This window comes from Oncorhynchus mykiss, chromosome 4 (genome assembly GCF_057628025.1).
Source record: "Oncorhynchus mykiss isolate SJ-2025 chromosome 4, ASM5762802v1, whole genome shotgun sequence".
NCBI lineage: Eukaryota > Metazoa > Chordata > Actinopteri > Salmoniformes > Salmonidae > Oncorhynchus > Oncorhynchus mykiss.
This window is the reverse complement of record NC_143025.1, coordinates 64944209-64966041: the sequence shown is the minus strand read 5'-3', so window position 1 is coordinate 64966041 and position 21833 is coordinate 64944209. Positions and strand designations below refer to the sequence as shown.

At 42.0% G+C, this 21833-nt stretch overlaps 3 protein-coding genes and 1 long non-coding RNA gene across 23 annotated transcripts in view; 2 read left to right on the top strand and 2 right to left on the bottom strand.

The window, feature by feature from the left end:
* arhgap18 (Rho GTPase activating protein 18) overlaps positions 1–7216 on the top strand; it is a 24947-nt gene extending 17731 nt beyond the window's left edge. For all 4 annotated transcript variants that reach the window (XM_021600333.3, XM_021600331.3, XM_036975731.2 and 1 more), the window contains 7 exons: positions 175–334; positions 510–592; positions 690–896; positions 2466–2612; positions 3078–3205; positions 5148–5203; positions 5748–7216. In XM_021600333.3, coding sequence (XP_021456008.2) covers positions 175–334; positions 510–592; positions 690–896; positions 2466–2612; positions 3078–3205; positions 5148–5203; positions 5748–5839 — 873 coding nt within the window. In that variant the 3' untranslated portion in view covers positions 5840–7216. The remainder of the gene's footprint in view (positions 1–174; positions 335–509; positions 593–689; positions 897–2465; positions 2613–3077; positions 3206–5147; positions 5204–5747) is intronic.
* LOC110522173 (enoyl-[acyl-carrier-protein] reductase, mitochondrial) lies at positions 6868–20847 on the bottom strand. Of its 4 annotated transcripts, none has more exons than XM_036975732.2 (10): positions 20024–20847; positions 13871–13968; positions 12249–12380; positions 11890–12033; positions 11595–11697; positions 11404–11506; positions 11230–11303; positions 11040–11100; positions 10839–10911; positions 6868–7397 (listed from the first exon to the last, which is right to left on the bottom strand). In XM_036975732.2, exons 1-10 carry the CDS (start codon positions 20176–20178, stop codon positions 7237–7239), a joined length of 1104 nt encoding a protein of 367 aa, XP_036831627.2. In that variant the 5' UTR covers positions 20179–20847; the 3' UTR covers positions 6868–7236. The 4 variants fall into 4 exon arrangements, with proteins under 4 accessions (XP_036831627.2, XP_021456009.3, XP_090088751.1 ...); XM_021600334.3 differs by having other exon boundaries at positions 6868–7400; positions 20024–20346; XM_090232625.1 differs by lacking the exon at positions 10839–10911 and having other exon boundaries at positions 20024–20365.
* Positions 18940–21309, top strand: LOC149984108 (uncharacterized). The gene is made up of 2 exons (XR_016495376.1): positions 18940–19303; positions 19951–21309. It is a non-coding gene; the product is annotated as an uncharacterized LOC149984108 (long non-coding RNA).
* The window catches only part of lama2 (laminin, alpha 2), a 142257-nt gene continuing 141402 nt past the window's right edge, over positions 20979–21833 (bottom strand). For all 14 annotated transcript variants that reach the window (XM_090232607.1, XM_090232609.1, XM_036975728.2 and 11 more), the window contains one exon: positions 20979–21833. In XM_090232607.1, the coding sequence (XP_090088733.1) occupies positions 21673–21833 (161 nt within the window). In that variant the 3' untranslated portion in view covers positions 20979–21672.

Sequence of the window (21833 nt, the reverse complement as noted above, 5' to 3'; positions counted from 1 at the left end):
ACAAATTGGGGGACATTTTGTCAAATGCTATTTCTAGTCAAATGCTATTTCTAGGCGGTTAGGGTTAGAATTACGTTTAGGGTTAGGAGTTAAGGTTTAGGGAAAATAGGATTTTGTGCCCCCACCAGGTTAGTGTGTGTGTGTTAACATGTGACCTATGTGTTCGGCTGGCAGGCGGTGTGTGTGGAGCTGGAGGGGAAGTTCTACGAGGGCCTGTTCCCATGGGAGAGTCTGAAGCAGCACGATGCAGCCAGCCTGCTCAAGCTCTTCATCAGGGAGCTGCCCCACCCACTGCTCACTGTGAAGTACCTCAGCGCCTTCATCGCAGTGCTTAGTCAGTCCCCCTATACATTATGAACCACACTTTCTATACATACAGTGGTGCACTGTATGTATACTCATTTAGAATGTTGTCTCGATTCTGTTTGACTTTTGTCTTATGTTGACTCATGGATTAGTAAAGCAATCCCGTTGCGGTTGGGTTTTTTCTTCGTTTGCCTTACTCACAGGACTGCCCACTAAGAAGCAGCAGCTGCAGGCTCTCAACTTGCTAGTCCTGCTACTTCCGGAGTCCAGCCGTGATACACTAAAGGTAGGTGGCTCTTTCCCTGTGCTCGTTCTCTAGCCAATACAGTATAGTCTCATGTTGTCTGTTGGACACATTGTAATGTATCTTGTGGCGGTTTCAGGCGCTGATGGAGTTCTTTCAGAGGGTCATAGACCACAAAGAGCAGAACAAGATGACCTTGAACAACGTTGCCGTGGTGATGGCGCCAAACATCTTCATGTTTAAAGGCTTCCGCAACAAGATCAGTGAGCAACAGGAATTTTCCCTGGCCACGGAGACGGCCAACATCGTCCGACTACTCATCAGATACCAAAACCTGCTCTGGACGGTAGGCTCAAGTCATGGTGCCTCATTTATCAATATTGCGTAGAAACTAAAATACTACTTACGAATGGAGTTTTTGAATGTTGGTATGAATATGAAAAAGTGTGATTTAACAATCTTACCAGCATCATACACACACACACCGGTAGGGGATAACCATTGATAAATACCAATTGTTCTCAGCCTCTGTGCTCATGTACGACCTTGGCTATTTTAATTTCGAAACACCTCTAATTAACCATGTATAGTCAAAATCACAAAGCCTGTGGGGAAATGCAGCACCGTGACATGAAATACAACGTCGCAACCCAAAAAAACCAATAAAAAAATAACATTTTCAGAGACTGAGGTAGAGGTGCTAGTGTCAGAGATTGAATACAACCAAAATGTTTTATTTGGCTTGACCAGTAAAAATGAGAACATGGCTACAAAGAGAAGACTGTTAAGACAATTAGTCTATTTTGCAATGGCAAATGTACTTCACATGAGCAGGCCATCCATCCTCAACTCCCTCCTGTAGGCGTTATAGGCCAACATTACTGTTCTGCAAAATGAACGAGTCGTGCGTGCCACCTCATTCAGCAGCGTCTTTTGCAAATCACATAACCTATCCCCTGAACATTTTAAAAGTGGAGGCCTTTTCTGTTCAGTCTTTTTGGGATGGTGCTTTTATGGCGACGTCTGTTGCTTCGTTAGTATTGGATGTCAGTGGAGGCTGCTGAGGGAGGACGGCTCATAATAATGGCTGGACTGGAATAGAGTCAATGGAATGGTATCAAACACATGGTTTTCATTTGTTTGATAGCATTCCATGGACTCTATTCCAGACATTATGATCTGTCCTCCCCTCAGAAGCCTCCACTGTTGGCTGTGCATCTGAATGTCAAGTGTTTACTTTTTTTAAGTGGGTCTTAAATCCTGTAAAAAATCCTGTAAGATTTGAGAAACGATATCTGATGAGCCAATCTGTGCATTCTGGAGAGAAAAGAAAGCCCCACCTGTCTCTAAAAACCTGCTCTCTGCCAAATGCAGCGTTTGCCAAATCCTCCAACAGAGCAAGATCATTCGATTTCCCCATTGTTAAAATACTATAAAAGACAATGGTTTCACTTGAACTTTGTGCCTATAATTTAAGAAATTACTGTACTTTGTATGGATTGTTATCGTAACGAATGCGCTGATGTGGTCAAATGATATGCCTGTCAAGATATGTTGCATGAATTCACATTGGAAATGCAATGAAATCGAAAATTATTTATTTGTTACTCGCATAATTTCAGACATTTTCAACATGTATTTTCCCCCATTCTATGCTTGACAGGAAGTTTCCTTATTCCACCACGTGTGCGTACGCATGGTCATAGCTGTGCGTGGATTTATAGACACTCGAGCAAATGTTCATATTGATAAATGTCACACTTTGCGTGGAAATGATCCCACGCATGGTTTACGCACAGATTTGTGCCTAGGCATGATTGGTAAATGAGGCCTTTATGTATCGGGCTACTGTATGTAAATTGGTATGGCTCTTCAGTGGCACAATTTGTAATTGTATCAAACATTTTTTTCACAGATTCCTAAATTCATAATGAATCAAGTCAGAAAACAAAACACGGAGAACCAGAAGAAAGTGAGCAAAGACCGCGCCATGATGAAACTCCTAAAAAAGATGGCCTATGAGCGAGAGAAACACGAGAAACAGGAGAAACCCCTCTCTGAGGTGAGGGCAGCAATAGCAGACAAAGGTGTCTGTCTGTCTGTCTGTAGCACCTGTATATGGTATTCCAATTGGCTCTGCGACCGTACTGAAAAGCAGTTATAGCTGAGGGCAATACCCATGCTGTTGAATGAATCAAGACGAGAATATGTGAATGACTCGACTCAAATGCCTTCTGCTCTTCCTGGTTCAACTGATGAGAGGGGAAGTGGCTCCCCTGTGACACCTAGTGGCAATGTGTAGAACTGCAACTCCATTTTTTTATTGTTTGAAAATGGCTAAAGAAGAAATTGCATAATATAACAGAATTTAAATACCTCAAATAATATTTACATTGAAGAGCAATTTTCAATAAATGCTTTTTGTATAACTGCTGTACATTTGTATTGGTTTAGTATGAAGTACAGTAGCGACACTAGTATTATCTTGGTTAGCTGAGACATGTCTGTGTTGTCTCTCCCCATGCAGGTGGACAGTAGTTCTCAGGGCTTCATCAGGGTCCAAGCCCCTCAGTTCTCTAAGGTCTCCATGGCTGTCCAGCTGACTGAAGAGTTGCAGGCATCTGATGTCCTCAGCCGCTTTCTCAGCCAGGACAGGTGAAAACCTCCAAGGGGCACTACTGTCATCTCGTTACACACAAGGCTTGCAGCCACCTAATGATTACTCTCAGCCCACTCCCTCACACCGGGTATTCTGAGTGCAGTTAAATTACACTACAGAGACATTTACACCCTGGGTGTGTTAGAACTGAGCAGCCTATGGGAGCTGTTATTTCTGTGACACTGCACAGCGTGGCTCTGATTTCTCTATTTGTATACTGCCCTAGAAAGGCAAAACGATGCTGATTTCGACTGGCTCGGAAAAGCTGCCAGCCTGTCTGTCTCGTCCCGACTCCCGACACGGTCATTACCAAAGGACAGTTGGAGATCGAATTTCAATGTTACAAATGTCGGCGAGACAGACGGCAATGTTATTACAGATCTCTGCTGTTGAAAACCAAATGCTAGTCTTAAAGAAATGTGAGATAATGTCTAGATGCTTTTTACAGTGTAGCTCTAGTATATACATTGCCTGGCTGGACTGATGAGACAGTGGATTGTGCAGTCACATGGAACAGTCTATAGGCATTTCAACATCATAGATGATTTAGCCGGTACTAACTTGTGGAATAGACACCGTCTGGAATGCGGTTTTAACCAATCAATGGCCAGGATTAGACCCAGCCGTTGTATAAATAAGTGATAATGCATTATCTTATTATGAAGTCATTTGATTTGACCTACAGTGAGCTCCAAAAGTATTGGGACAGTGACAATTTGTGTGGTTGTTTTGGCTCTGTATTCCAGCACTTTGGATTTTAAATGATACGATGACTATGAGGTTAAAGTGCAGACGGTCAGCTTTAATTTGAGGGTATTTTTATCCATAACTGGTGAACCGTTTAGAAATTACTGCACTTGTTGTACATAGTTATCCCCCTTCCATTTTAGGGGACCATAAGTATTGGAACAAATTCACTTATGTGAAGTAAAGTAGTGTAACGGTAAGTATCTTGTCCCATATTCATAGCACGCAGAGACTACATCAAGCTTGTTGGATGCATTTGCTGTTTGTTTTGGTTTATTTTTATTATTTTGTGCCCAATAGAAGTGAATGGTAAATAATGTATTGTCATTTTTGGAGTCCCTTTTATTGTAAATAAGAATAGAGGTTTGTTTCTTAACACCTCTGATGCTACTATGATTACGGATAATCCCGACTGAATCGTGAGAAAGTGTCAGATGCACTATTATCATACCCCCAAGACATGCTAACCTCTCATCATTATAATAACAGGGGAAGTTAGCTTTTTTTGGGGGGGGGGGGGGGTGTATGAATATTTGTCCCAATACTTTTGGTCCCCTAAAATGGGGAGACTATGTACAAATAATATATAACTAAAGGGTTCACCCGATATGGATGAAAATACCCTCAAATGAAATCAGACGGTCTGCGCTTCAGCCTCATAGTCATTGTATCATGTCAAATCCAAAGTGCTGGAGTACAGAGCCAAAACAGCAATTGGTCACTGTAACAATACATTTTTTGGACATGGGTCATAGGTCAAATCAGTGGTCATGGTTGATGTGCAGAAAAAGAACATTTAATAATAAGATAATACATCAGTGTATTATCACTTATCTACCGATGACATATTTGCCTGGACAGCAAATAAACGTTACAGCTATTTTCCTCTGTTTGTGTAGTTTACTGCTCTTTGCAGTGAAAACATGGTGGAACAAAGCCAAAGTGCAGTAACTTCACATACTGCTATTTGCCTTGGTTTTTACTTGGATTTTGTAGTTACTGCAAATGTCACACTCCATTTTCTCTGAAACGGAACATAATTGAACCAGAACACTTGGTCACAAGATTTAAACAGATACTACAAAACCTTTTGTAGGGAAGTATAAAACTCAACTGTTTTGGGATGTTACTCTTTGTAATTAGTTTTTTGTTTGTTTATCCCTCAGTATGTTGTCTGTGTGTGTGTTCTAGCTCTGTGTCTGTGAAGAGGGAAGATCTGTGCCTTTATGAAATCGGAGGGAATATCCGTAAGTATTGCACACAGTCATTTAACACACAAACCATCTCGTATATCTTAGGTGGCTTTTCTAGTTTCTCAAACAGGATGATTCTATTACAAAGTTTTATATGTAAAAAAAAGAAAAAGGGGGGGAAAAATAAAAGTGAAATGTCAACATCCTTCAGTAGACTATGTATTCAGACCATATTCTGCTGTAAATTCATAGTAGTACCATCCAGTAAGTCATTAAAGGTGTTTTAAGGACATGGTTCAAATCCCCACTTTCCCTTAATTGGAGCCAGTTTGCTGCAGCAACAGGAAATGTGAATTATTATGAGTATTATAATTAGTGGACATTTTTGTAGAGGTTGATACAGGGAAATCAAATCAGAAATGTCAAAGTAGGAATTACAAACTCCAGAAGCCTCTTAAAATTAAAAAAAAAAACTCATACACTACAAGTTTTGAATTTCCTCATGCAACAGGGTGATCAAATTTAAGATCCTAGATCCTATCTGTATGTCAGACATTACCCGATTTAGTTATTTTTGCTGTGTGTTGTTCCTGAACAGAGGAGCGCTGTCTGGATGAGGAGACCTATATGAAAGACCTGTTGGAGCTCAACCCCAGTGCAGAGTGGTTCATCAAGTGCATCCAGAGATAGGATGTCTGACTGCTCGCACCCTGCAAGGAGAACGGACGGACAGACGGGGGTACCGCACGAGAAAAGATTTCTATCTACTTCACCATGACATGCTAATGTTAAGGCTGACCACTGGACCAAAGGACAGGTATTAGTGTTAATGTTGTTGTCGTTTGTGGGGTTGTAGTTTAGAATGCTACTGGAAGTCCAACTGTCAACGCATGAGGAGTTGGACAGTTATGACTGAGGAGAGCCACTGAACAATAATCTGTGATAGGTCTGTGTGTTGGTGACGATAAGGGCAATTTACTATACCGTCAAGGTCCTAGATTAGTTGATTGTAATGATCAATACAGTAAATGGTCAAAAACCAAGAACAGTAGTATTATAATGGGTATAAAAATGACAGGTTTGTCAGACATTGTATTTACATTAAATAATAGACATGCAAACACTAATATGATTTTTTACTCTGTAGCTCATTCTCTCTTGTAAGATGGTGAGTGCATGCCTCCCCTAACTCAATTTGTGTTTTTACTGTAGTTCTTTGTAAAGGTTATATTCACTGACTCATTCCATTTCACCCAAATACTGTACAGCAACGTCTGTAATCAGCAATGTCAGTGCTCAATATTGCAGATAAATAGGCAAGTTACTTAATTTTGTGATATTTCTAAACAATTCTTCCTTGTTACTACTTTTAAATTCACTGCCAAATCATAATGTAGGGTGAGCTGAAGTGGTTGGTGGATATAACACTCCTTAGTTCTCATAGAGGGTATTCTAGCCCCAGTTTGCTCTTCGCCACTTATCTGTGGGGTCCCTCTGAGCAATCGCTCTCCACTGTGACTTCTGTCCGTTTCATGTTGACCATGTAGACAGAATATGACCAGTGAACGAGCCAATGAGAATCAAAGGGATAGCGTTAAGTACATTATTTAAAATGTTTGTTAACATCAGTTCTCAAGCTGTGGTCCTAAACTAGCATTTCAGGTTGCTTCCTAATAACATTTAAAGTGTGGTTCTCAAAAGATGCTTTCAATGGAGGAAACGGTTTAAAATAATTTAATGTGCATGTCTGAACATTTCAATTTAGAAAGCAAAAATGGTATAACTACAGATATGACTGTGCTGTATGAGCTGTGCTAAACTATGTGCTGTGTATACCCTCTCCCTGCCCTTATGTCGTGCTTTATACTGTAAATATGACTGTTGAAAGATGTCCCTTTTGTTGTTGTATACTATATGTTCTACAGCTTCTAAAATGACCACTAAACATTTTGTAAATAATTGTGGAATAACTCCTTTTTGGTGTGTGTGTGCTCATTTGGTATAATGCAACGGGCACAATAAGATAAATGACAAAAGAAAGCAAAATAAAACGTTTCCCCGATGGAGGATACTGTGTTTTTGTTTTGCTACATGAGTAGTACATGTTTCCTTTGATGCGCCTGTATTGTGGCCTGGAGGGCTTGGCTGTAGTGGTGGAAGGGAACTTGGACACAATGAGGTGGCTGGAGCTGGCCAGACTTCACGAGATCACACACAGAGGTCACCATGGTCTGTAGCTGCGTCACATCTGCTGGAGACAGAGAGACACGACACACCCATATGGGAAAATGTATAGATGAATTAAACAATATTCTGCTGTTCTACCTGGAACTTGTAATACATATGGCAGCAAATACACTGAGAAGATTCATAGGTTCTTGTAATATCGGACATACCGTTAACATTTAGATGTAACAAATGTTGCATGTATTGTTTACACAGACGAGATGAGCTGAGCCTTCTAAGGTCTCATACATAGGACATACACATTTCAAAGCCCTTGAATACCACTCTCACATCACTTATTGAAGAAAGTCTGCCATGAATAGGTGGAAAAGGGGAGGTGAGCATGGCGTTGGATGAAGGAGAGGAGGATGAGGGAGGAAGATAAGAGGGGGAGGAGAAGGAGGAATTACTTTTATAGAAGCAGTGAATCAATTTCGTTATTAAGTGGAGATCCCTCAATCATTCTCACAATAGCACATTGGTAGCAGTATCCAGGTTTCCATCCAACCATTTCATGAGAATGAATTACCTGACACATGAAAAAAGTCACGACCGGGCTGATGGAAACATGAAATGCCGGTACAATTTTATAATGCCGATAATTTGCTCGTTCGACATGATGGGATCTTTTTGTGTTTGTCAAATTAATTATGCGAAAAATGGCGGTGGAAACGCCTATATTGATATAATAACCATCATATCGATTTAAACTTGAAGCCACGCGAGGATATGTTGTGAGGATATGTCTGTGGACCTCCCACTACGACTAGGGAAAGCATTGTTTATTAGGATCAGATTAAATAAATCATGAGCTTGATGCTCATTTCCAATTAATATCGGGGGTCTTATTCTGGTGACATGATGATCGGTGCTTGACTACCGTTTTACAAATACAAATAATATCGCTCGTATCCATAATATTCTCAATGTAGGTAACCTACCCGGACTGTATCTGCAAGCTGTTGGCTAGAGCGCATGTACCAAGACCGGAGTGGGCCTATTTACTATATAACGCAACAGCTTTTGTGACAAAAACATCAGTTAAGTTGAAAAAACGATGCGAAACCCATTTAATTGTATTTTTAATTTGGTACATGGGAATTTAACAGCAAAAGTGATTTTTATGTGCACTACGTCATCACGCACAGCATTTTATCCACACAAAAAAGTCAGTTTGATGGAAACAGCTCTGGTGCGAAAATGCGCATATTGTTTTATAGAGATTTTTAAATGTTCGCATGAAAATCTGTTGAAAATTGGATGGAAACCTAGCTAGCGACAAATATCAAAGCTAGGCTGGGTTTGGTTAAAACCCTGAATGGAAGACCAAAGGCATAGCTGTATATAAATCAACTGTCCAGTAGGTGGTGCTGCCCAGCCTTAACCATAAACTCAAACCTGAAAATGTATAGTAATGCTCATGTTTTTGACTTATACAGTGCCTTGCGAAAGTATTCGGCCCCCTTGAACTTTGCGACCTTTTGCCACATTTCAGGCTTCAAACATAAAGATATAAAACTGTATTTTTTTGTGAAGAATCAACAACAAGTGGGACACAATCATGAAGTGGAACGACATTTATTAGATATTTCAAACTTTTTTAACAAATCAAAAACTGAAAAATTGGGCGTGCAAAATTATTCAGCCCCTTTACTTTCAGTGCAGCAAACTCTCTCCAGAAGTTCAGTGAGGATCTCTGAATGATCCAATGTTGACCTAAATGACTAATGATGATAAATACAATCCACCTGTGTGTAATCAAGTCTCCGTATAAATGCACCTGCACTGTGATAGTCTCAGAGGTCCGTTAAAAGCGCAGAGAGCATCATGAAGAACAAGGAACACACCAGGCAGGTCCGAGATACTGTTGTGAAGTAGTTTAAAGCCGGATTTGGATACAAAAAGATTTCCCAAGCTTTAAACTTCCCAAGGAGCACTGTGCAAGCGATAATATTGAAATGGAAGGAGTATCAGACCACTGCAAATCTACCAAGACCTGGACGTCCCTCTAAACTTTCAGCTCATACAAGGAGAAGACTGATCAGAGATGCAGCCAAGAGGCCCATGATCACTCTGGATGAACTGCAGAGATCTACAGCTGAGGTGGGAGACTCTGTCCATAGGACAACAATCAGTCGTATATTGCACAAATCTGGCCTTTATGGAAGAGTGGCAAGAAGAAAGCCATTTCTTAAAGATATCCATAAAAAGTGTCGTTTAAAGCTTGCCACAAGCCACCTGGGAGACACACCAAACATGTGGAAGAAGGTGCTCTGGTCAGATGAAACCAAAATTGAACTTTTTGGCAACAATGCAAAACGTTATGTTTGGCGTAAAAGCAACACAGCTCATCACACTGAACACACCATCCCCACTGTCAAACATGCTGGTGGCAGCATCATGGTTTGGGCCTGCTTTTCTTCAGCAGGGAGAGGGAAGATGGTTAAAATTGATGGGAAGATGGATGGAGCCAAATACAGGACCATTCTGGAAGAAAACCTGATGGAGTCTGCAAAAGACCTGAGACTGGGACGGAGATTTGTCTTCCAACAAGACAATGATCCAAAACATAAAGCAAAATCTACAATGGAATGGTTCAAAAATAAACATATCCAGGTGTTAGAATGGCCAAGTCAAAGTCCAGACCTGAATCCAATCGAGAATCTGTGGAAAGAACTGAAAACTGCTGTTCACAAATGCTCTCCATCCAACCTCACTGAGCTCGAGCTGTTTTGCAAGGAGGAATGGGAAAAAATTTCAGTCTCTCGATGTGCAAAACTGATAGAGACATACCCCAAGCGACTTACAGCTGTAATCGCAGCAAAAGGTGGCGCTACAAAGTATTAACTTAAGGGGGCTGAATAATTTTGCACGCCCAATTTTTCAGTTTTTGATTTGTTAAAAAAGCTTGAAATATCCAATAAATGTCGTTCCACTTCATGATTGTGTCCCACTTGTTGTTGATTCTTCACAAAAAAATACAGTTTTATATCTTTATGTTTGAAGCCTGAAATGTGGCAAAAGGTCGCAAAGTTCAAGGGGGCCGAATACTTTCGCAAGGCACTGTAAAAACAATGTGAAACCTATATGGAAATCATTTATTTTGTCGAGGTTACATTGTCAGAACATACACACTTTTATTATAAGATTCATAGATGACTGACATAATTCATATATTCTGCCTCAAATATGTCACAATCGTGTATTCAATTGTGTATGTCATATAAGGAATATACTGTAAGTCAACACATACAAATACACCGTGACATATAAGGACAAATATACAAAATATTACCAGATCCTATGTAATTACATTAATTATTAGATTTTTGTATTAATTTTTCAAGATTCTTATTTGTTTTTCATTATTATTTTCCATATGGAGACATGGTTCAGTCTTTGAAAGTTGGATCAAGTGTTCACTCGAAGGTTAAAGTGAGTGAGCTTTGTGCAGCAAGTTTACCTTTACTATTGTTTCTTTTCCACTGCGTCATCCAGAATCCTTGTAATGTTATATTCTTAAAAATTAGAGATTTCTTTTTTCGGGAGCCAAAGAAAACAGAAATGTCAAGGATGTGCTGTCAGCAAGGTTATATATGGTGCAATTTACAGTGCAATTTGAGAATCATTTGCGATTTACGTTGAACAACAAAAATGAACTCACAGCTGGAATCTGGAGAGGCTTTTTGGCCATCCCACCATATGTCACTAAAGTTGCCCCATCACTGTGAGGGCATTCAAAAAGAGGGATTAGCTTTCACAGAGAATCAGTCCTTTCAAAGCCTAAATTAACATGATGGATTACATTATTTATGCAGACCATGTTGCAGTAAAGATTTTGGCTAGAAACCTACCAAAGACTAGAGAGGACAAGTCCACCACTCCGGCCTCCCACACAGTTCAAACCCAGGATGGGCTTTGGGAGCTCCTAAAATGGCAATACATTAGTGTAGTCTACAGTTGACTGTTGGAAAGAAGCCAATACCTCTAATCTCATCATACATTTGATGGTGTATCTATTCTCTTACCTGAATTACGTTATCCAAACCTAGACATTGCAGCTCTTCTTCAGTGATAACAAAATCAGCTCCCATCGATTTTAGTTCCTCCTCCAACTCTTGTCGATTGGGTCTGAGAGAAAACATGAAAAATGTACTCATTGAATTAAAATACGAACACTATTGTTATGGTCTGGGTCGATACTAGACAGAGTCCCCACCTGTCTCTGATGATGTTGATGGTCTTCACCCCCAAGACAGCAGCTATTTGAATGACAGCCTGACCCACTGCACTGTTGGATCCATTCTGCATCACAGTGGCCCCTGCAGACAATGAATAAATGATTGAATTAAGTAATTATTTATTCATGAATTAATACTTGTTTACTGCTTATGAAGCACCATTTCATACAAAGTTTCCCACTTGAGTAACAGTAGCTTGTACAGGCAACAAGAATAGACCAAAAAGACAGGGTGTCCCAAATAAATAATGTTTATCGAACTACTGTTGTCTACCTGGTTTGAGTGTAACAAAGTCCTGCAGCATCCTGTAGGCAGTGCAGGGGTTCACCCCGATGGTAGCAGCCCCCAGCAGAGGGATGTCCTTGGGGACCTGGAGAAGGTCATCAGCCTCACACACTGCCTCTGTCCTCCATGTACCTTTAAACAGAACCCCACCCAAACGCTGTCTCACAATGATGATGTCATGTCACACAACACAAATACAACAAGTAGTTTGAGACTCTAGTCTCAATCATTTCATATCACTAGGTCTGGTCAGGGTAAAATGGAAGGTATCCACATGGCCCTCCCATCACTGTGGTTTTACAGACAGAAGAGGAATGTACTGTAGTACTGATGTACTATTTTCTCACCAAAGCCAGCATCCCACGGTATGGCCCAGTCTCCTGGTCTCAAAGAGGTGACCTTCCGACCAACCTCCACCACCTCCCCCACTCCCTCATTCCCACCCACAGCAGGAAACACTGGAAGGATTGGGTATGTGCCTGTGGATAACAATGCAAATAACTGTTTTATACCCTGTGTAGTCTTGAAAACCCGATCCCTAGGCAACAGCAGTGGGAGGCGAACTGAATGTCTAGAGAGAATCTATGGTAACACGAGGTAACCGGCGCCAGGCTCCAGCACCTTATGGGTGCAAAAGGAAAAGTAGGATAATAAGCAGGATAAACCAAGGTTATGCCAAAATTAGGGTGGTTGAGGCTGGGGTTAGGGTTGTGGTTGAGGCTGGGGTTAAGGATGAACTGGAATGTTGACATGAAGCTAGGGCTAGGGTTGTGGTTGAGGCTGGGGTTGGGGATGTGGTTGAGGCTGGGATTAGGATTGTGGTTGAGACTGGGGTTAGGGTTGTGGTTGAGGCTGGGGTTAGGGATGTGGTTGAGGCTGGGGTTAGGGATGTGGTTGAGGCTGGAGTTAGTGTTGTGGTTGAGGCTGGGATTAGGGATGTGGTTGAGGCTGGGGTTAGGGTTGTGGTTGAGGCTGGGATTAGGGATGTGGTTGAGGCTGGGGTTAGGGTTGTGGTTGAGGCTGGAGTTAGTGTTGTGGTTGAGGCTGGGATTAGGGTTGTGGTTGAGGCTGGGATTAGGGATGTGGTTGAGGCTGGGGTTAGGGTTGTGGTTGAGGCTGGAGTTAGTGTTGTGGTTGAGGCTGGGATTAGGGATGTGGTTGAGGCTGGGGTTAGGGTTGTGGTTGAGGCTGGAGTTAGTGTTGTGGTTGAGGCTGGGATTAGGGTTGTGGTTGAGGCTGGGATTAGGGATGTGGTTGAGGCTGGGGTTAGGGTTGTGGTTGAGGCTGGAGTTAGTGTTGTGGTTGAGGCTGGGATTAGGGATGTGGTTGAGGCTGGGGTTAGGGTTGTGGTTGAGGCTGGGATTAGGGATGTGGTTGAGGCTGGGGTTAGGGTTGTGGTTGAGGCTGGAGTTAGTGTTGTGGTTGAGGCTGGGATTAGGGATGTGGCTGAGGCTGGGTTTAGGGTTGAACCTTGACATGGACATGAAGCTAGGTTTAGGGTTGTGGTTGAGGCTGGGGTTAGGGTTGTGGTTGAGGCTGGGATTAGGGATGTGGTTGAGGCTGGGGTTAGGGTTGTGGTTGAGGCTGGAGTTAGTGTTGTGGTTGAGGCTGGGATTAGGGATGTGGCTGAGGCTGGGTTTAGGGTTGAACCTTGACATGGACATGAAGCTAGGTTTAGGGTTGTGGTTGAGGCTGGGGTTAGGGTTGTGGCTGAGGCTGGGGTTAGGGTTGTGGCTGAGGCTGAGGCTGGGGTTAGGGTTGTGGCTGAGGCTGGGGTTAGGGTTGTGGCTGAGGCTGGGGTTAGGGTTGAACTGGGATGTGGACATAAGCCTAATGTAACCCTAGCCCTGTTCAACCACCTCTACATGCTTTAGTCTTATTATGAAGTGTTACCAAATCTCTTAAAGATACAGTCTCTATTAACTGATTATCTATCATGTATGATTGATTCATGCAGTATGAATGTTACCTTGTAGCATGTTAATATCAGCTGGATTCACTGGTGCTGCCAACATCCTCAGTCTGACACTGTGTTGACCCAGGGCTGGCAAGGACATCTCCTCCATTCTATTACACGGACAATAACACAATCACGTAAACTACAAATTGCCATCCACATTGATGTTTAGGTGTTTCTTTATTCATATTGAGGAAACTACAGCAATGATAAAGACTTAAAACTGGAGAAACAGCACATGGCCATAATGTCTTTGACAATCTTTTTTATATATTTTTCAATTCGCTTTGGGGCTATTTTCACACGTATGTGGTGAATTTTCAAAACTCTTAGTACAAAACTACAAACTGGTAACACTTGTAACGCAGCAAGTCTTATATTGCAAATCCTTTTTATTGTGCCCTCATTGATCCAGTATACTGTGAAACATTGATTTAAATCACCCAAAACACAACATAATGACATCTTCTCAATTTAATTGTTTTAACGCCCAGTTAATCCAACGAGGAAAAATGCAAGACACGTGTTTCAAAATAGCCCTGTGAATGTAATTTGCTACAGCACTCTAAGTTACAGTACATTACACTGTTTTCACATTAGGAAATGCACTTGCTTTAGTCCTCAAAATATCCTCTCTTTCTAGCCCATGTCTGATCAAAGGTGTGATCATTGAAGGTGTGATCATTGAAGGTGTGATCATTGAAGGTGTGATCATTGAAGGTGTGATCATTTCACAATCATTGATGGGAAAAAATATATATATTGTTCCGATATAATTACAAAATAGGTGTACTGTAATCAAATGAAATAAATTGAATTAATTAAATTAATGTAACTTTTAGCATGGCACTAGTTTTCATCATGCCGGTCTTGAACATTTGGCCATAGGCTCTCATCGACATCACAGTAAATATTCTCACTGTTTATGCACCTGGGGGAAAAAAACTTTTGGCAAGGCAAACTCGACTTGAGTGGGTTGAGTCACTGATGTTATCTTCCTGTCCGGTCTTGTGCCCCCTCGGGCTCGTGTGGTAGGGGAGATCTTCTCTGCCTTGTCTCAGGGTAGTAAGTTTGTGGTCTGTTCATATCCCTCTGGTGTTGTGGGGGATACGCTTTGACAAAGTGAGTGGGGTTATATCCTGCCTGGTTGGCCCTATCCAGGGGTGTCTTCAGACAGGGCCACAGTGTCTCCCGACCCCCCTATCTCAGTCTCCAGCATCTATGTTGCAATAGTCTATGTGCCTGAGGGCTACGGTCATTCTGTCCTATCTGGTGTTTTTCTCCTGTATTATCTGGTGTCCTGTATGATCTTAAGTAATAGCCCTCTAAATCGCCCATCTCTCTCTCTCTCCCTCTCTCCCTCCCTCCTCCTCCTCCTCCTCCCGGAGGACCTGAGCCCTAGGACCATGCCTCAGGACTACCTGGCCTGATGACTCCTGGCTGTTCCCATCCCCAGTCCACCTTGTCGTGCGGCTGATCCAGTTTCTACTGTTCTGCCTGCGGTTATGGAACCCTGTCCTTTTCACCAGATGTGCTACCCTATCCCGGGCCTGCTGTTTTGACCCTTTCTCTCCCGCTCTCTCTACCACACCTGCTGTCTCGACCTCTGAATGCTTGGCTATGAAAAGCCAACTGATATTGACTCCTGAAGTGCTGGCCTGTTGCACCCTCTATAACCACTGTGATTATTATTTGACCATGCTAGTTCTATGACCGTTTGAACATCTTGATGAACGATCTGGCATTAATGGCCATGTACTCTTATAATCTCTACCCGGCACAGCCAGAAGAGGACAGGCCACCCCTCAGAACCGGGTTCTCTTTAGGTTTTTCCTAGCCACCGTGCTTCTACATTTGCATTGCTTGCTCTTTGGGGTTTTAGGCTGGGTTCTGTACACGACCTTTGTGACAATCTGTTGATGTAAAAAGCTTTATAAATACATTTGATTGATTGATTGAAGTGGATTTAACAGCTGACATCGATAAGGGCTTTCACATGGATTCACCTGGTCAGTCTATGTCATGGAAAGTGTTTCCTGAAGTTTTGTCCACCCAGTGTACATATGAAGTGGGTAAAACAGTATGTAAACATTATTAAAGTGACCAGTGTTCAATGACTATGTACATAGGGCAGCAGTCTCTAAGGTGCAGGGTTGAGTACCGGGATGTAGCCGGCTAGTAACAGTGATTAAAGTTCAGGGCATGGTACTGGGCAGAGGCCAGCTGGTGGTGACTATTTAACTGGAGATAGAAGCTGTTTTTCAGTCTCTCGGTCCCAGCTTTAATGTACATATACTGTCTCTGCCTTTCAGATGGAAGCGGGTGAACAGGCCGTGGCTCGGGTGGCTGAGGTCCTTGATGATCTTCTTGTCCTTTCTGTGACACTGGGTGCTGTAGATGTCCTGGAGGGCAGGCAGTGTGCCCCTGGTAATGTGTTGGGCTGACCGCACCATCATCTAGAGAGCCCTGCAGTTGTGGACGGTGCAGTTGCCGTACCAGGAGGTGATACAGCCCAACAGGATGCTCTCAATGGTGCATCTGTAGAAGTTTGTGAGGGTCTTGGGGGCCAAGCCACATATCTTCATCCCCCTGAGGTTGAAGAAGCGCTATTGTCTGTATAGAGAAACCATTTCAGGTTGTCAGTGATGTGCACGCAGAGGAACTTGAAGCTTTTCACCCTCTCCACTGCGGCCCCGTTGATGTGGGATGTGGGGGGGGGGGGTGTGTGTGCTCCCTCTGCTGTCTCCTGAAGTCCACGATCAGCTCCTTCGTTTTGTTGACATTGAGGGAGAGGTTATTTGAGGGGGAGGAGTTATTTGACCTGGCGAAATCCTGCACGGAGCCTTCACCGTGCTGCCACTTTAAGAGCGCATCAGCAGTAAGGAAGGAGGAAATAAAGATAGCTCCTCCGGCTCTCTGTGCAAAGCGCTCGGTTGGCGCGCAGTTTGACAGTGTGTGCAACTTTGCAGAAGTCTTGTTTATTTTCAGCTTGCTTAGTTGTAAAGTCGCTCCGCAGGTGTTACCGCTCTACGTCGTGGTTGTAATATTTTGGGACCACTCCTGTCATTGTTCGCATGGCGTAGTAGCAACATTGTTGCGAAGCTTTGAAAAACAAACCGTCAGGTGTATCAGACGGACAGACAGTGCAACTTCAAGCCTGAAGTCAACTGCAAAGAACACCCCCTCTCTCTCTTACTCTCATTTCCCCTCTATCGCTCCAGTACTTTACTCTGCAGCAGACTGTCTTTTTTTGTTAGGGCGCTCCCTTTGGTGTTTAGTGTTGAGCGACTATTAGTCCCCTGCCAGTTGTATTTGGTGTGACGTTTTAGTTAAGAGAGTTTCCGTGAGAGTTATTGTTTATTGTTGTTTGAACTGTATTGATTTTGTGTGGGACTATTTACATTTCGCCGAGAATATTATTTTTTGACATTTTAAGGCCTTAGTTTGGTCTATGAACCCCCCACCCCACACATCCATTCATATCTCCTGCACTCCTCCCCTGGGAGGTAATACAGATCATTACAAATAATTTGATGTTGATGACTGGGTTCTTGTCAATTGCTTCTATGAAGTTGCAGTTAAATTGCTCTGCCATTAAAATTGTATACGGTATTATTGATTGTTTTACTGGCAAACAGGCAGTGTTGCCAACTTAGCGACTTTGTCGCTATATTTAGCGAGTATTCAAAACCCTCTAGCGACACATTTTTTTCAAATCGACTAGCGACAAATCTATTTTTTTTCTGGTGTTTATTTGAGACTTTTAGAGACTCTGAAGTGAAAGCACGTATCGTTCTTACTCTTCTCAACAAGGAGGGGCCCCACCCACGTCCCAAAGCACTCGCGCAGCAGTCCCTACCAGCTGCAGTCAGAGCAGGAGATGTTCACCCCTCCGTGGCCAGACTGCAAATGAATCACGCATGCGGGAAGCCGCCACCGGCTGATCCCGCCCTGGCTTACATTCAGGGCGGGATGTAAATGTAAAATGTTATTTTTCAAAAAAAATCCCTGCACAAAAATGTATCACTGCATTTGACTCACACAGCCTCAGTCACTTACTCACCTTGTCCACTGCATCTCTGTGACATAAGCTAAACATCTAGCTGGCTAGCTCATCATGTCTCAGTCTAAACTGTACACTAAAAAATACAGAAAGGAGTGGGAATCAAACCCTGAATTCAAAGGCTGGCTGAACACGTTTATTGGAGATGATACACGGGCATACTGCCTGTATTGTAAGGCTGATTTCTACACCAAACTTAGTGATGTAAAAAGGCATGACAACTCAAAAACATACTCAAAAGGCAAAGCCTTATAACTGTTCCACCCAAAACAAGCTGCCATTTATGGTTAAAACAATTGACTCTGCAAAAAAGGCGCTATCGCTGAACACTGTTCCATGCTGTCATGTGATCACATTGGAGAAGCATGTAGAGCTGCTTTCTCAGACTCCACTGCTGCTACCCACTTCAAAATGCACAGGACAAAGTGCACAGAAATGATTAATGCTGTTCTAGCACCATACTTTCTGAAAAAGTTGGTCGCAGATGTGGGTGAGCAGCGTTTCAGCTTCCTCCTCGATGAGTCCACGGATGTAAGTGTTTCTAAGTACCTGGGGGTTGTGATAAGGTACTTTAGTGACACCAAGCAGACAATTGTATCAACATTTCTGGGGCTTGTTGAGTTGAAGGGAGGAGATGCCAAATCTATAGCCCGTGCTGTTGTGGCTTTCCTCGAGAAGTGTTGTCTTAAAAAAGAGAAACTCCTGGGGATAGGGACTGACAATGCCTCTGTTATGACGGGGATTAACAATGGGGTCCATAAAGTGATGGAGGAGGAGGAGTAAAGCCTCAAATATCTGGTTCTTATTCACTGTGTGTGCCACTCTCTGCAGCTTGCTCATTTGTAGTTCTAAACATATTTAGGGTGTTTTTTTTACTCACTTTTTGTCTCTCCCACAATGTTATTCCTCTCTCCTACAGCGTCCATCACAATTACATGCACATGGCCAATTATGCAAATTAGGCGATGACGTCATTTAGCGACTTCTAGTGACTTTTAGGACAGCCAATAGCTACTTTGCCTTACTGAGGAGTTGGCAACACTGCAGGCTACACTCAGTCTCTTCTGCAGATAGATGTGTGTGCGTCTGGTAGTGGGTCTCTATCTATCCTACTCTTTTCCTTTCGGCAGGGTTAATACCTGCCTGGAGCCCGAACAAAAACCTTTATCTTTATCCTCTCTAACAATACCACTACAACCTTAAACAACTATATGGGTAATGCAAAGGGAAACTGCACTAAAATCTAAACGTGTTCATCCAACTGTCTTGGCTGTCTCAATCTGTGTGTGAAGATATGTCATAATCAGGAATGCCTGAACTTGGAGTCCGATAGAAAACCTAGGCAAACTGCAGTAACTGCAGTCAAAACACAGTGGTACAAGGTGCAGTACATGTCTTTTTAATTGTTTTTATTTAATGCTATTTGCCTTGGTTTTTGTAGGATTTTGTAGTTACTGCAAATTTGACTCTCCATTTTCTTTGAAACGGAACATAATTGAACCAGGACACTTTTTGTCACAAGAAAAAAAAACATACAAAAATGAATAATATAAAATAAATGGTCACAAGATAAAAATGACACAGAGCCTGATTTCAGTCTTAACTAAATTTGACCAAATGCGTAGTTACTGCTGTTTTCAATTGTATAGCAGAGTACATCAATTAAAATTACAATAGTCATTATAATAGTACATTACAGTATATATTATGCTATATGATATACTTTACAAATGTACATTTTCATTATGTAGTTCTTAATCTGTAGTAGAAAAAAACATAAGTAATTAAGTTAAGGATTAAGTAATAGTAAAATGTATTTTAACAAATGAGAAGACAATCATATTGAAAGTAATGTCAGCATTGCAATGTGAAACATGTATTTCTAGATGAAATACTGATTAGGTTTGGTGAAAAAGTGACTGTGATTTTGTGTCTTGTACTGCACTTAGTCAATTGAAAATGTGCTTAGAGTTTTGAAACAAGTGCCTTTTAATGATCTGTTTTGAGCAAAACTCTTTTCATTTCACAGTGAGCATCTCAAATTCCCTCGCAGATGTCTTCCAATCGACACACAAGTATGGCAACATCATATGATCCCTTACCTGACTGTGTCATAGTGATGTCCGTGCTTTCGGTAAACCAGTGCTGAGCAGGAGTGGAGTTGCCGTAGAGCACCAGGGGCCAGGGTGGTTCTGCTCTCTCTCTGCCACAGGGGCAGCACTCTCTTCTGGGTCAGTCTGAACAGAGGCCTCCTCATGACGATTGATGCAGCAAAGGCCACACTATGGATGAACCAGTTCTACTTCTACATGGCATTAATGGTACACTGCCTCTCAGTAATCTCACTTCCTTAAACCTGAAAGTCCTAATGGACTGGGAGGGTGAAGAAAGCATGTGTTTTCCCGTATCTCATATTCACTGTGGTGCTGACACTGAAGCTAAATATTTCATGATTGTGTAACAGCCTTCTAAAAATCGTAAATTCCCAATGTTCCTCATAAGAACAAAAGTCTGGAAAAGGTCAAATTGTAAGCGCACAGAAGACATTCGTAGAGCTGAATTGAAGGGACAAGTTCAACCAAATGACAAAATGACCCATTGGTTTCTTTACCTTGAAAGCAGTCTGTGTACAAGGTATGATTTGGTTTTGGTTTCCAATTGCTAACGTTTTAGCATTTGTGGCACAAATCCCATTCAAGTCATGGTACAGATATTAGAATTTTTCGCTCATGTCCAAATCATCCAATATTATCTAAAATTGAATGTGAAGCTCAACAAAGTCACTCAAAGATGATTTGAACATGATGCACAAAAAATGCTAATATCGGTACCATGACTTGAATGTGATTTGCGCCACAAATACACAAACGTTATATTTGGAAACAGTGCCAGGGAAACTAAACCAAGGCATGGATTGCTGTCATACCTTGTCCATAGACTGCTTATAGTGTAAGGACACCAATATATCATTTTGTCATTTGGGCAAACTATCCCTTTAAGCATTTATACATCATGGTATTATAAAAACATTATATTTAAATGCACTTCCACATCAAATTGCAAACATATCTGTTGCTTAGCATTTTATTTTCACAATTCTTCCCATTTGAGTCCAGTTCACTGTTGGCTGCAAAGATAATAGACATAGCCTACTGTAAAATAAATGATAATAAAATGTGTGTGTGTACCAGATTGATAGTAAGTGTTCCTCTGTTTCTAGAAGGTTAGGCAGAGCGGCAGACTGAGGCAGAAATGTTGCTAAATGAATCTATGGGAAATGAATCAGATGACAACATGTGGCAATCCTCAAGATCCCGAGTGTAAGTTAAAAGTCATGGTTTGACATTGTAATAAAAGACGAGAAAATGATTTGAATGCCTTCAAAGCATATATTTGAAAATGCTGCCTGTTGTTAAACAGTACAAATTCCCACCACACCATGCATACGGTATGCTAAATCACCATGTAGTTTAGACAGACAGGGGGCTTAAGCCATACAGGAGAACAGAAGGTGATCCATAGTTCTCTAAATGAATCATGGTTGTATACTATGTCATCCTACAGGTTCCACTCACTTTGGAGGGGGTCGAGATACTTCACACTCTAAAAAAGCTATCCAAACTCTGGGTATAAAGCTGGTTGGCCATCTGATTTAGCATGAGGGAGAGGTTACAGTCCGGTAAATTGTGTTTCCATGTGTTTTGGTGCTGCTGCTGTGCTTCAGGCAGTGACAGGCTTTGGTAGTCCGTGTTTAGGCTGCATTGGCTGGGCAAGTGAGGGGTTGAACCCCCTTGAACTCCAGGCCCTTGTTGAATTGAACCTCCAACACCTTGGATGCCTTGGTTATCTTCAGGTTGCGCATGCAGCCTTTGAATGAAGTGCTGGAAGTCAGGCCAAACTGCTTGAGCCCCT

Bases quoted from the DNA above. Each gene is read 5' to 3' on its own strand.
- LOC110522173 (XM_021600334.3), bottom strand. From the start codon at position 20,178: ATGAGGAGGCCTCTGTTCAGACTGACCCAGAAGAGAGTGCTGCCCCTG. The intron at 11,698-11,889 runs GTAGACAACAGT...CATTGTCTGCAG, and splicing joins CTTTGTTACACTCAAACCAG to GGGCCACTGTGATGCAGAAT. The intron at 11,304-11,403 runs GTAAGAGAATAG...TTGCCATTTTAG, and splicing joins GTTTGGATAACGTAATTCAG to GAGCTCCCAAAGCCCATCCT.